The 13779-nt window shown below is 43.5% G+C and overlaps 2 protein-coding genes across 3 annotated transcripts; one reads left to right on the forward strand and one right to left on the reverse strand.

Moving 5' to 3' along the window:
• Window positions 1-2062: 2062 nt before the first annotated feature.
• On the forward strand, window positions 2063-11334 carry LOC147055795 (lysine-specific demethylase RSBN1L-like). The gene is made up of 8 exons (XM_085914645.1): window positions 2063-2607; window positions 2858-2989; window positions 4133-4782; window positions 6919-7056; window positions 7331-7473; window positions 7683-7850; window positions 8694-8805; window positions 9009-11334. The coding sequence occupies exons 1-8, from the start codon at window positions 2100-2102 to the stop codon at window positions 10296-10298; spliced, it is 3141 nt and encodes a 1046-aa protein (XP_085770771.1). The 5' UTR covers window positions 2063-2099; the 3' UTR covers window positions 10299-11334.
• A 524-nt stretch (window positions 11335-11858) lies between these two features.
• Window positions 11859-13706, reverse strand: LOC147055796 (transmembrane protein 60-like). Of its 2 annotated transcripts, none has more exons than XM_085914647.1 (2): window positions 13522-13706; window positions 11859-12819 (listed from the first exon to the last, which is right to left on the reverse strand). In XM_085914647.1, exon 2 carries the CDS (start codon window positions 12817-12819, stop codon window positions 12421-12423), a length of 399 nt encoding a protein of 132 aa, XP_085770773.1. In that variant the 5' UTR covers window positions 13522-13706; the 3' UTR covers window positions 11859-12420. The 2 variants fall into 2 exon arrangements, with proteins under 2 accessions (XP_085770773.1, XP_085770772.1); XM_085914646.1 differs by having other exon boundaries at window positions 11859-12868.
• Between the last annotated feature and the right edge of the window lie 73 nt (window positions 13707-13779).

The following is a 13779-nucleotide window of genomic DNA, read 5'->3' on the forward strand; positions in this document are numbered from 1 at the left end:
GTTTGACAACTGTTGGTAGGTAAAACCATGAACACATCCACACACCTCAGCACTTTAATATACAATGACAAAATGTGCTACAGAAATGTTTACACTTTTGGGAGATGACTGTCTGAATAGAAGGACACTGTTCCAATCAACCGTTTCTTCTAGCGCTCATCTTCATTTCACTGTTGACACAGAACACACTGGACTGGTTGCCAGACAATTGCATAAAGACATTCAAACATTTATATCTATGGAAAATTTAGAATTTTCAGGAAAGCTGCCATTCATCGAGTGAGCATTAGGGAAAGGTTCGCTGGTACGGATGGATGGATAGACAGAATACAATTGTATAATTGGGTGCTTATACCAGAGTGCGGCCGTGGGTCATTCTCACAAAGTGCTTCTTCTCTAAGATTTTATCCATTTATGGACAGCAGGTTGTCGTCTTCAAGGTGCCCTCCTTGTGAACGCTGTTTTGAATTCCCCCGAGTGAGTCGCCTTGGCCCACTCTCTGTCCTGGCTGGTGTAAACACTGTGCTCCTTCGCCGATAAAGCAAACATCTGACCATTTGTTCTGACAGTTCCTTGGTCCAGAAAGGCAGGGAGGCCACTTAATCTCCATTCAAGTGATATTGTTGAAAAAAGCTTGAGATCTACCTGGATTATTTACAGGTTCATATCTGTCTTCATCCCATGGATCACTTCTGTATCCTAACTCATCTTTTTGTCTTTTGTCACACACACTCATATTCACTTGACGCTTCATAAGACAGGACATTCTTTCTCCATGTGTCAAGATGACTTTTGCCCGTCGCCTATAAACAACTGGATGTGTCCCGTCACATCTGGAATGGATTTGCTGTGATGAGCAAACTCCAGATAAAACCTTTTCGGCCATCAATCAGTCACTAACCTAAATACCTGCATTCCATTAGGACCTTGATGATGGACATTAATTTTCCAAAATCAGGATGTCAAGGGTAAGGATATGGTAATACTAGCTGGGCTGCTATGGCCTGATTAGCCAGGGTTAATATATGGCAATCATCCATTCATCTGTTTTCTATAACCTTGCCTCATTAAGGAGCAGGCGAGCTGTAGCCTATCCCAACTGATTTATGGAAGAAAGGTGGAATACACCCTAGACTGGTCAACAGTCAATCGCAGGGCACAGATAGACAATCATTAAAAAATATGGACGATTTAGAATAACCAGACAAGGCACAGGCAAGCACGGGGAGAACATGCAAACTCCATACACAGGAAAGCCAGGGCTGAGATTTTAACCCAGAACCAGTGAGGCAGACATGCTAACCACACTAAATTAAAAAAACAAAAACAAATTGAAATTACTTTCACTTGGGAGCCACTCACTGTAACCATGTGTGATCACACTTAGTAGGACGATTGACTACTGCATTTAATGTAACTTTACTGCCCTCTAGCGACGTTAAGGGAAATTGCAAGTTGGGGCGCATTGACGTGCATTTTTTATGTGGTTAGGGACCAACAACGGCTTTAACAAAACGGAGGACGGACGGATGGATGGATGCTTAATCCCGCGAGAGAAAATAAATCAACTCACAAACACACTCCTATTAATTATATAAAACATAGCCAAAACAAATCAGAGCTATGTGATCAAAACTAGGAGAGGGAATAAAAATGAAAAGATATTGGATTCATACAGATATTAGCTCATTTATGTTTTTTGTCTCCTTATATCATGTTTTTAACGATTAAATATTTTATATTTTTATATAAATGAAGAATATTCAATGCATGTTATATTGTTATTAATAACAATAATAACCATTATTATTATCATTATTATTATTATAAATTTCTCTGATATAGTTTATGATCAATTTTACTTTTGTTTATGCTACAGTTGCTTTTGAAAGACTTCTTGATAACGTGAAGTTGACGTGACTTGGAAATTAAGAGTGTTTTTCTTTCATATTAAACAGTCACTTTTCAAATTGTTCATAAGCACACTTCCGTGTTGCTTTTCATCCTCTCGGACGTGCTTACGTAGGCATCTAAGCCCCGCCTCCCATTGGCTCTGACGCACCAGTTACGTCTGGCCGTAAAAAATAGAAACTTCCAAGATGGCCGAGTCCGTGGACTCCATGCATTTCGCAGCGAACAGCCAAACAAATTCCCCTCAAGCGCTGTTAGCTAAACGGCCGCCGGGGATCCGACCGCAGTCTTCCAGCGACATTCACCCGCCGCCCCCAAAGAAGGTCCGCGTGGAGGAGAAGCGACCCAAGCACCGGAAAGTCAACGGAGAGGTGTGCGCAGGGGAAAAACACAACGGGAAACCGAGTTGTGGGAGCCCAGCGAAATGGAGTTTCGGCCCGGCCAAGGCGAGCCACTCCGCCGCCCCCACCGCCACCGCGGTGGTGGTGCCAGGAGCAGCAGCGACTCCCGCACGAAAAATATTCAAAATAAGCAACTTCCTCGCCTCGCCGTCCAAAGAAAAACGGGCAAAGGAGAAGCGGCATAGAGAGAAAAGCGGCGAAGCGCAGCGCAGTTCGGCCGCGGCTGTGGAGAAAGTCAGCCCCGCTAGCTGCTATACAAAGACCGAGAACGGCGACATGAAGACGCCACAGAGAGGTTAGAGCATACTCTCTTGCGCTTCACTGCCTTTCCTACTCAAATTCCGAGCAAACTGCATGGTTGTGATTAAAACATCTGTTGAAATATTACATAACGGGGCTTGTGCCGCAGGCCACTGTGCGCGCATCAGGCCCCGAATGCAATGCATGTGAACCACTCAGTCACTAACACGTGGAAATGTTTGTCACTTTATCACTTCAGTGTGGATGTTGATAACAATGTCACTTTTTTGGTGCCTTCCCTCCAGATCACAACAGCAAAGACAAGGAGCGAGACAGCAAGAAGGAAAGGAGCAGCAAAGAGTGGAAAAACCACAAATTGCCGCCAGAACGTGACATCTCAAAGGAAAACGGGGAAGTGGTGTTCCCTCTTCAGAGAGGTAAGTAATAACAGCCCCAGCTCACATCAAAACTTGGATTCACAATTCCCGTTTAACGTCTCTAGTGATGCCCCGTTTATCACGGGGGATATATTCCGAACATATAGATGTCACGCATCCCACAATGCAAACGTAAACACAGCGGCTTTGCCAGTATAGAAAACATGTCGCTTCTTTGAAGAAACGCAAAAGCCACACTTTCAGAATGGTAGTCAATAAGAAGACTAAATTGTAGAGCTTTTTGTACTGTCTGGGGGGGATTTCACCTTATCTGTCATCGCCATAGTTTTATTAGACATTGGCGTACTTGTGTGACTTTACCGCTAATGTGGCGGTGTCAAACGGAATAGTCCATGATTACATAGCGAGACTAGAATAATTGTATGAGTTGTAATTAGTGCACTCGTTCGATTGGGCATGGCATCATAAATATTGATTTATAACTTTTAAACATGAGCTGTGATATCAGTAAAACTGCCATTTTGTCTACACGATAACTGTTGGCAGCGCTCGTCCTCTTGTGCGAAATATGACAGTTGAGGCGAAAACCTGCTTTCTAGTAAGAAATCCCATTTCCTACTAATGTAGAGGAAAGGAGGATGAGCCTGTCACTTAGTAACGTCAGCCATCACATGCTGGATGCCGCTAACTAGCAAATGACACAAGTGCATGGATTTAAAATTGGACCACAACAATAACCAGTTCGGGCAGGAAATGGGTTGATGGTTAACTCAGACCACTCTCGGACTTGCCGGTGTATGGTGGGGGATCGTGGAGATTAAAGCTAGTTATTTTTACCTTAAAACTAGGGTATCCGATGTGGGCAGACAGCCACCGTCGTAATGCTTTTACTTTGATGGTCTCTTTGTCAAAGCCCCAATTATAAATGAAACATGCGGACCACCCTCTCGTTAGCTGATGCTCGCGTCACTCAGGAGGCCAAGCCAATAAGAAATACAACAGTAGAACTTGATGCCAATTGGACCAAATAAAATACCCGCACCTCACATGCATCACGTTTATTAATGCAGAACAATTTTTTAAACCAATGACACAATTAATCGTTGGGATAATTGATTGAATACTCTTGTTAAAAATGTTTGCTAGCCGCAGCCCTAATTTTTATTCTATTGTCCATCTCAGAGCCCAAGGAGAAGCCCAAAGCCAGCTCCCAAGAAGACCTCTTGCTCAAGAAGCTGAAGAAGAAAAAGAAAAAGAAGCACAAAGATGGCGAACGAGCCAAAGAGAGACACGGCCGCCCTAAAATGTACCACCGCTCGTGCCAGACTGTTTATTCCGGAGTCTCTCTCGGATTGGCCGAGTTCCTCAGCCGAATTAACGGCAACAGCGGCAGTGGCACGGGGCTACTTCACAGCACGCAGCGCCAGGACCCGCCTTCCTTACCCGCCATGCTCAGAGACGGACTGGGCTACAGCTCACCGCTCCACTGCACGCCCATGCCGAGTCTGCCCGGGCTGGAGTTTGGCCACCTCATCCACGTGGAGATGCAGGCCAATGGCGGCGCGTCGGTGGCGCACGCCTACAGCGAGCAGCTCTCGGCCCTGTCGCCGGCCGAGATGCAGCGATTCGCCCAGGAGTTTGTCACCTTGTCGTTCAGCGAGGACGAAGCCCAGGCGGCGTGTTTTGTTATGGGCATCATCCACGGAGCGGCGTCCTACCTCCCGGACTTCCTGGATTACTTCTCCTACAAATTCCCCAACGCTCCGGTCAAGATGGAGGTGCTCGGGAAGAAGGACATCGAGACCACCACCATGGCCAACTTCCACACCCAGGTGAGTTTGTTGAGTAGTTGTCCGTTCTCTTGACTCGGGCTGCAAAGGGGTAAAAAGTTTCCAGTAAATTCCATAGAAATCTTACAAGTGAAATAATATGAATTAACTGGCAATCGAGGGGTTATTTAATGGAAAGGTTAAATTTAAACACTTGTGCAAACTCGATAGCGCTCCTTGCCTGCATGCAAATGTTCGCCAACAGTTTTCGTGATTTTTCAATTTTACAGTATAGGCAAAGGTCTGCTGACCCTTTGGTGCACACTGGCGACCTTGAACAAACGCTGACGAGAGCAAGCGGCAACGTTCGCCGCCTTCGCAAACACGCGATTGTTCCACCCCTTGGTGTGATAGGGGCTGTTGCATTACGCTGCAACTTCAGCGCCGGAAGATCAGCGTGGCCCACCGCGATTGAGTCCACATTTATTCCATTTTTAAGTTGTCTTTGTGAAACAAATGAAGAACTAAACTACAAGTCAACTTATTGTGACATGAATTCATCTCTAAAAGTGAGGCTCCATCTACTCCATCTTGTGCCCGCATTTATTGCCCAGTAATGCTTGTTTGTGCGCTTTCACGAAACATACCCATTGGGTGACTCAAATGCAAAAAGAACACTGGCGTTTCCTGATCATAAAAGTTGCAGTTCATCCAAAAGCTGGCCTTCATTCTGACATAATGACATATTTGACGTTTAATTATGTTTTTAAACTGCTTTGCATAACAGTAATATTGATAAAGGCTTCAACCTGCCTTGTTTTTGACAAATACATGATACACCGACTACCTGACAGCATTATATTGCTGGCCATTATTTTGGTCTCTCAGAGCAATAAGAAGTTTTGGAGTTGCTACTCGGTGTAAAAGGTTTGAGAACCACTGGGTCAGTGGACTGTATTTTGCTTTTGTAAACAACCGTAACAAGAATCACTACGTCACAATCTAACATCCATTTATTTTTAACCCACCATTTGCAACATAGCCGTCCCGCAAAAACGTCGACTCTTCTTTGACGATGTACGAAAGGTTTGAAGAAGCAAGAATGTAAATTACACATCACCAAGCATCTAATTATATCCACGGTGTAGCGCTGCAGCGCGGGCCTGGATACAACTGCACTTAAATTATATTCTGCTTCAGCAGCAGCCGTAAAATCTGCCTCCCGCGCACTCGCACACTGCGAGGGACCCATTTAGGTCACACGAACCTAAAATTATTTCATCCAGGCCCCCCTTCTTTGTAATCAGATTACTTCATTACCTCCGTATTGCAACATGATGGCAGGCGCTCTCCTGACGCTTGATTATTAGCACGTTTTCTTATTTGGGCCAAAGGAGATCGATTTATGGCATAGTAGCTGTTGGGTGAGTGATTTACAAAAAATAAATAAATAAGTGGCTCTTGTCTTTATGAGCTAGCTGTGAGAGTAGTAGCAGTAGTGCAGTCTTTTTGTGTTTTGGTTCAAAGCTTAGATCTGATCAGTCTCCGTCAGTGAATCCAGCAGCATCACATCCTGTCACACTGCAGCAGCACTCTTTGACTTTTTCCCCCCTTCAACATGTGTCAGCACTTTTGCCTCCCGCTCGTTGCTTCAACACTCCACTCTGGCTGGAAAAAACACTTATCTGAAAATGTCACGAGTTTGCTTTCTGGTTTTGAATGAATAGTTAATCAAATGTGGTGTTTTAATCATTTATTTTCCAAGTTCCTTCTGACTTTTTCTGCATACTTGTTTTGAACTCAAAGATAAGATTTGAAATGACTCTCATTTTTTAGTCAGGATGTACTATGCGGGTCCAACTGCCCAATTCCAATTAAATGCCAACGTGGTGAGTTAGTAGACTATTTGAAAGTACAATTTTGGCCCATTTTCAGCGGTCATACTTTCCCCCTTGTCCAAGACCGTGAACCCGATTGACTTCAAACTTGGACTGTACCATTGCAACAACTCGGACATCAACAAGAAAGACTTTGTGATGTTTTCAACATACTATACAAACTTTGGATTTCATAATTCCTTCTTAAGAAAGTACTATGGGTTGTGGCTCGATAAGTCAGCCATCGATCACGACAGTCAATAGAGTTAATGATGTTTTCCTGCCTTCGTGCCTACTTCAACATCTGATGCGTCCCCCCCAGGTGAAGCGGACATACTCCCAGGGAACGTACCGGGCCGGGGCCATGCGACAAGTCAGCCTGGTGGGCGCCGTGGATGAGGAGGTCGGCGACTACTTCCCTGAGTTTATCCGCATGTTGGAGGACTCTCCCTTTCTGGAGGTAGTCATTCTGTCATTCATTGTGTAGCTACTAATCCAGTCAATATTCCAGAAATTGTTTGGTAAATTTCCTCTGGAAATGAACCTGGAATGATTTGGAAATGATAAGCAGAAATACCTTCAATTTAGAAGATTGCTAGTTTATTTCTAATAATTGCTCTAATTGTCCAATAATTCTCATAGGTTTTCAATAGTTCCTGGAATTTTGCTGACTAAAAGTGGCCACAGAATATCTGCTGTATTGCCTCACTTGTGGTTTTTTTTTTTTTCAACAGCGGACTCTGCCTTGGGGAACCTTCTCCAGTCTGCGGCTGCAGAGCCCCACGGAAAGTGACGACGGCCCCATCATGTGGGTCCGACCTGGAGAACAGATGATCCCCATGGCAGATATGCCCAAGTCTCCCTTCAAGAGGAAAAGGTTCGTTCGTTTGTTTTGATCGAAAACGTTCAGCTGAAAACACTTCTAAAGCTCCTGCAGTGACATACCTGTATCTGCTCGCACGATCAATTCGCAAGCAAATCATAACTGCAATTAATAGCAATTCCTGCTCCTTTCCAGTTTATTTGAATCATTGAAGCATTAGGGTTTTATTTTTCCGGTTATCATTGTAAAGTGTTGCATCACAGGTCCACCAATGAGATCAAGAACCTGCAGTACCTCCCGAGAGCCAGCGAGCCCCGCGAGATGCTGTTCGAGGACCGGACGCGAGCTCACGCCGATCACATCGGACAGGGCTTCGAGAGACAGACGACTGCCGCCGTGGGCGTGCTGAAGGCCGTACGCTGCGGGGAAGAGTGAGTGCGCACGCTTTTATGATGACTTGTGACCGGCGGGCTTCACAACTCTACTTATTAACTTCCACTTGCGTCCCACCACATATTTTTTTATTGCCTTGCCACACATAATTGGAAAAATGAATGACCTATGACACAAGATTACAATAAAAATGTATTTTTAGAAATTAGAATTTGCTTAAATTAAAATGTTATTCAAATTGCATTACAATTAAGTTGATAAAAAATTATTATGTCAACGTGTCATTAAATAAAGCTGTAATTTGTTCAAATTAAAATATAATAAAGATTGAATATAAAAAAAAATAATTAAAATAGAAATAAAGTTGAAATGAGACAAATCAGATGCAAATTTATTGACATTTGAATGAAACTGAATTGTAATGCACTTAAAAAAAAAAAAGATATCATTGGCTTGTGTAAATGTACCGTAATTTCCGGACTATAAGCCTCTACTATTTGCACAAGATCTGAACCATGCGATTTATAGTACGATGTGGCTTGTCTATAGATTTTTCATAGTTTTTTAGGATATTGTAAGAGGATTTGTTTTGGTACTACAAGTAATAGAAATGATGGCATTTTATTTAAAACCCCTGCAGCTGTCAGTCTGGTGTGGCTTATATATGAACAAAACCTTTCCCCTCGTTTTAGCTTTTGCGTTTTATATTCTGGCGTGGCTTATATTCCAGAAATGTTGGTAAATATGAATGTAGTATTTATTATGTTGCCCTCTTTTGTTCTTATGTCGATGCTAAATACGAAAATGCATTGTTTGTGCTTTGCTGCTGCAGAATCTCAGCTGGCTTGTGTGTGTTTACGCTCAGCGTGTTTGTGTTTTAGAAGTGACACACCTGCGCGCATCACCAAAGATGTGGTGTGCTTTCACGCCGCAGACTTTCCAGACGTGGTCATGAGGCTGCAGCTGGACCTCCACGAGCCGCCGCTGTCTCAGGTGTGGCCATAAATTGGCACAACCCTAAAGTTGTTGTCATTGTATTCAGTGGAAGTCCCCAAGCGCCAGTTGTTTACAAACATTTTTCTTCATGACCTTTTTTAAATTTGATCACTTTATTATTGATCAAAGCAATGAACTCAACGTTCCTAGAAGCTGGAGCGTTACTACACCCAATCACATTCCCCTTTTGGCGTCCGCAGTGCGTGCAGTGGATCGACGACGCCAAGCTGAACCAGCTGCGGCGGGAGGGCATCCGCTACGCCCGCATCCAGCTCTACCACGACGACATCTACTTCATCCCCAGGGGCGTCATCCACCAGTTCAAGACGGTGTCGGCAGTCTGCAGCTTGGCCTGGCACATCCGACTCAAGCAGTACCACCAACACGATGTCGCCGAGGAGGACATAGAGAAGGGTTCACCGAGGGATGTCACGTTGCATATCAAGGAGGAGCAGCTCGAGGAGAAGGTGATGAAACCGCAGGAGGAGCTACCTTCACCACTGCCCCGTAAGGAGGAAGAGGAGTTCCAAGCACTAATAGAGAAGAAGGAAGAGGTGAAAAAGCAGGAGGAGGAGGAACAATCTCTGGGTGAAGTTCAGGGGGAAGGAGGCTCTTTCTTGAAGCCGCTGCCAATCAGGAAGGAGAACTGCAGTGAGGAGGAGAAGCACCTCAAGACCGTCAAGAAGGAGCGAGGGCAGTGGGAAAAGGAAGACCGGAGTAAAGAGGAGAAGGAGAGGAGTAAAGAAGAGGACAGGAGTAAAGAGGAGAAGGACAGGGCCAAAGAGAAGGAGAGGGAAAGGAGTAATGAGGAGAAGACTCAAGAGGAGAAGGAAAGGACGAAAGAGGAAAAGGACAGGAGTAGAGAGGAGAAGGAAAGGACAAAAGAGGAGAGGAAGGACAAGAGTAAAGATCGAGATCGGAAGCATAGAATAAAGGATAAGGAGAGGGAGAAGGTCAAGACTGACGTCATGGCGATGGTGAAGAAGAAGGACAAGGAGGCCGGGGGAGGAGGAGGAGGAGCCGCTGTCTCACTTTTGTCTCTCAACTCGCGACTCGAGGAGATGCGAGATGGCTGCAAACACAAGTCGTCGCAAGGTAAGAAGGAGAAGAGCGGCCACCGGTCAGATGCTTCCACGCCCAAATGTGACGCACCCAAGTCAGAGCCCAAAGCCTCTCCCAACAAACCGGCTCAGCTCAGGAGAGACGGTAAGAAAGAGGAGCCCAAGAAGCCACCCAGGACGCTCATCACGTTTGACCTCTTCAAGCCCATGGAGGCCCACCAGACGCTGGCGCTTTCTTTTAAAACCCACCACCATCACCACCAACACAGCAACACCAAGCCCGCAGACAACCGGACACTGGTTCCCTTCAAGGGGACCAAAGTGAAAAGTGGGCCGGCACTTTCGGACTCTCAAACGCAGCAGCAGCAGCAGCAGCAGCACTCGGCGCTTAAGCAGACTCTCAAAACTCACAAAGACTTCCTCGTATGAATGTCAGCCGTTTGGTTACTATTACACACACACACTCAGAAAAAGATTTGCAGCGTGAACCTAAAATGCACTAGGACTTTCAAACTAGGTCAATTTAACTTGAGCCAAGTGAACTCGTGTTCAAGTTGAACATTTTGAAGGATTTCCCACTCGTATGCCTTTCTGTGACTCCGCCAGTCTCTGTTGCAACCTGCTGATGAAGTTCAGTCGCCTCTTCCCAAGACTGATAGTCACAGAAAGGCATGAAAGTAGGACATCCTTGGAAACTGTTGGGAATTTTGCCATTAAATTCCTTGTTCCGTAGCAGCAAGTGATGCCAAATGTAGCGGAACTTTGAACAGTTTTCCACCTGGTGCATAAGTTTGACCCCTTTTGTGGCTTTTACACAAGCAAGATCCACTCCAACATATTCAAACAGGGGAAGACAAATGTGAGCTAAGTGTCTCTCTCTCGCCTTGCATTTTATGTTTGAGAATGTATGCGGGCGTTTGTCAGTGCCTGCTCACTATTTTCTGCTTTCTTTTTTTCTCTTTTTTAATCGCTCCTACAGAAGGTACAAGACCCATTCATTTCTAAGCGACCTCTCTCTCTCTCTCTCTCTCTCTCTCACACACATACACACACCAAATTGAAATGGCTACATTATAATGAGCTACTGAATCACTTTTGCCGTTTTTAAATGTTCTCAGTTTCAAGTACCCAAAGAGTGATGCGTTTTTTTTTTTTTCTTCAGACAAGACTTCCAAACCAACACCGAGCTGTAAATTATTCTGTATGTACCAAAAAGTGTACAGCATAAATAGATGTTATCAGCATCCACGCGTGTATACAGAAATTGCATATATTTTTTTGTAAGACGAGTTTTATTTTCCATAGAACTTATTTATATCATTTAACTGTCTTGTTTTTATTTGAGGCCAACGTACATGAACAACGTTGTTCTTTTTTTAAGTGTAAATACATTTTATTTCCTAAGATAAGACTTGGTAGTGTGATTTATATTCTGATTGGAACCTCAATAAATGGTTCAAAAACATTGATGTCGCTGATCAATATTTGCCATCTTGCTTCTCTCAACTGCTGTATTAAGTGTAAATTTTGCATTTTCAGAGAGATAATGCACAAAAATAAAAAGTGGACTAAAATGGTTAGCAAGAAAAAAGCTCAGAGATTCAATTGAACCCTTGAGCAAATGGACTGCATTTAAAGAAAACAACTTGTTTAACAAGATGATTATGCTTTCCAGTGCATTCACACAAATACAAAAGCCAACAAACATGAATGTGTGTACACCACGGGTCACCAAGTACAGTCGGGTCCTCAAGGATGCCAATCCAGCCTGTTTTAGATGCAGCCCCACACTCGATTCAAATGATCAGCTCATCAGCTAGTTCTATAAAAGCCTGATAACGATCCTGATCATAACGTCAATAACATGATGTGCAACTCGATATACGAAGTGTTATAAGAGTCAAAAAAGGTCCATTCAAAATGACAGAATGGTTAAATGTAAACAAGAGTTCCTGATTCAAATTGGTTTCCGCTACACTCATAATTAAATCCTAATGTGCGCAAGTAGAGTTGTAATTTTACCTACTGGTAGTGGAAAAAGTAAAGTATTACAAAAATAAAGTTTTATTTTGTAGAGGAGGTGGCCATGAGAATTACTGAAAGCATATAAATCATAAAATTACAGGAATAATCTTTTTAAACTTGAGCATTAATTTAGTAAGAATTAGGTATTTTCTGAGAAAATCTTGGATGATTACAGGAAAAACAATTGTAATGTGTATTGCTAATTAATAAATATGACCGCTCCAAATATTCAAACTGCTTTTCCTCCTTTACATGGAAATCTCATTCGTGTAGACTTGGCAAATGACATGCAGAAAAAGAAACAGCTGCAATACAGTCCTACTAGTCCTCTACAAAGTGCTCAGTGTTCCTCCAACATATCACCACACACGGGTATTTATTCAAAATATTTCCAACCATTTTGACCATCGAGAAGAAGCATTTAAATAAGAAAACTGAAGCTTCATATAAAAAAACTAATCAGTCTGTTGGAGTCATTAATGGTAAGAAAAGAAATGAAAAATGCATGCAAGGAGGATGCTTAAGTTCAGTTCCTGCGTGGACGGAAGACGCTGCGTCCCAGCTCCACCAGGGCGCCGCCCAGGAGGACCCAGAGGGGCACACACACCACGCTGAGCCACACATCAGTCAGCCTCTCCAGGCGGGTGCACAAGCTTAAGCAGAAGGCCACCTTGAGCCCCATGGCCGCCAGGTACCACAGCCGGCGGGCCGCACCGGGGTCGCCTTCGCGCTGCTCTGCATTGGCCTTGCACCGACCGACCAGATTGACCATCAATAGGAGGACGAGTATGGTGTCCAGCGTCCACACGGGGAGGAAAATGAGAAACCAGTTCCAGTGCACCTTAGCGTCCAGCTTGAGGACCAGCATGATGAGGAAGATGAGGCTAAAAATCCACGACAGGAACACTCGCTGCACCAGGGACATCTTCATCGACGAGCCGCAGCCGTCCGCCGCCAGTGTACAGGAACAGATACTTGTGTTCAACAACAACAAAAATGGAATAGTTGATTCAGTACTAACGTGACAAGATATGAACAAAAAACGAGTTTAATGAGTTGGACCATGAAATATCTTGTCTGTCATCTCTTTGATCGAATACAAGTTGAAGAGGATTTGCAAATCATTGTATTCTGTTTTAATTGAATTACTACCAACTGTATTGGAATTAAGATTTGAACAAAGGGAAAATTGAGTTTATACTACATACTATATTTATACTATACTCTATCATTTTGGCATATTTTATTGGTCATTTTAATATAATTTCATCAAAATATGCTCCACTAAATCGTTTTGAAAATCTATCCTAATGATAGCATTTTATTTAATGGCAGTTTTTACTATTTGAAAGGTTGTAATTGTCTCTACTGTGTGTGCCACATGAAATTTCATATTTTCTAAAAGAAAAATCAATTCTGTGAATATGCCAAATCCGCCGGTGCCAAACCACAGAAAGCAATGCCTATTTTGACAAAGAAAGTCGAACGCCCAGATCCAAAAAACTCGACCCAAATTGGAATCTGAACAAAAAAAAAACGACTTTGGTTGAAAGGGGTTTTCGCTGTCAGTGTAAAAGCACGTTAGCACAAGTTTAGCACTGACTTTTGTCACCGAAAAAGGTCTTACCGAACTCAGCTGGAGATTTGCCGAAGTCGGCACTTAATGCAAAAAGTTTATCCAACCAAAAATAAAAACAACAGCAACAATGTTTCGTTGTAGGGGAGAAACTTGTTTGATTGTGTTGAGCAGCCGAGAACGGCAGCTAGCTTCGAGCAACTCAAATAACGCGAGACTTCCGTCGACACGATGGAAAGTCGTCTAATCAAAAGTGATTTTAAAACCACTCGTGATTTTATATATATATATATATATATATATAAAAAA

The sequence above is a fragment of the Syngnathus leptorhynchus genome, chromosome 6, assembly GCF_054491065.1.
Source record: "Syngnathus leptorhynchus isolate UIUO chromosome 6, UIUO_Slep, whole genome shotgun sequence".
In the NCBI taxonomy this organism is placed as follows: Eukaryota; Metazoa; Chordata; class Actinopteri; order Syngnathiformes; family Syngnathidae; genus Syngnathus; species Syngnathus leptorhynchus.

Excerpts from the sequence above, each read along its gene's own strand:
- LOC147055795 (XM_085914645.1), top strand. The coding sequence starts at position 2,100 with ATGGCCGAGTCCGTGGACTCCATGCATTTCGCAGCGAACAGCCAAACA. Across the intron at positions 4,783-6,918 it reads TGGCCAACTTCCACACCCAG|GTGAAGCGGACATACTCCCA; the intron begins GTGAGTTTGTTG and ends CGTCCCCCCCAG. Across the intron at positions 7,474-7,682 it reads TCTCCCTTCAAGAGGAAAAG|GTCCACCAATGAGATCAAGA; the intron begins GTTCGTTCGTTT and ends GTTGCATCACAG.
- LOC147055796 (XM_085914646.1), bottom strand. The coding sequence starts at position 12,825 with ATGAAGATGTCCCTGGTGCAGCGAGTGTTCCTGTCGTGGATTTTTAGC.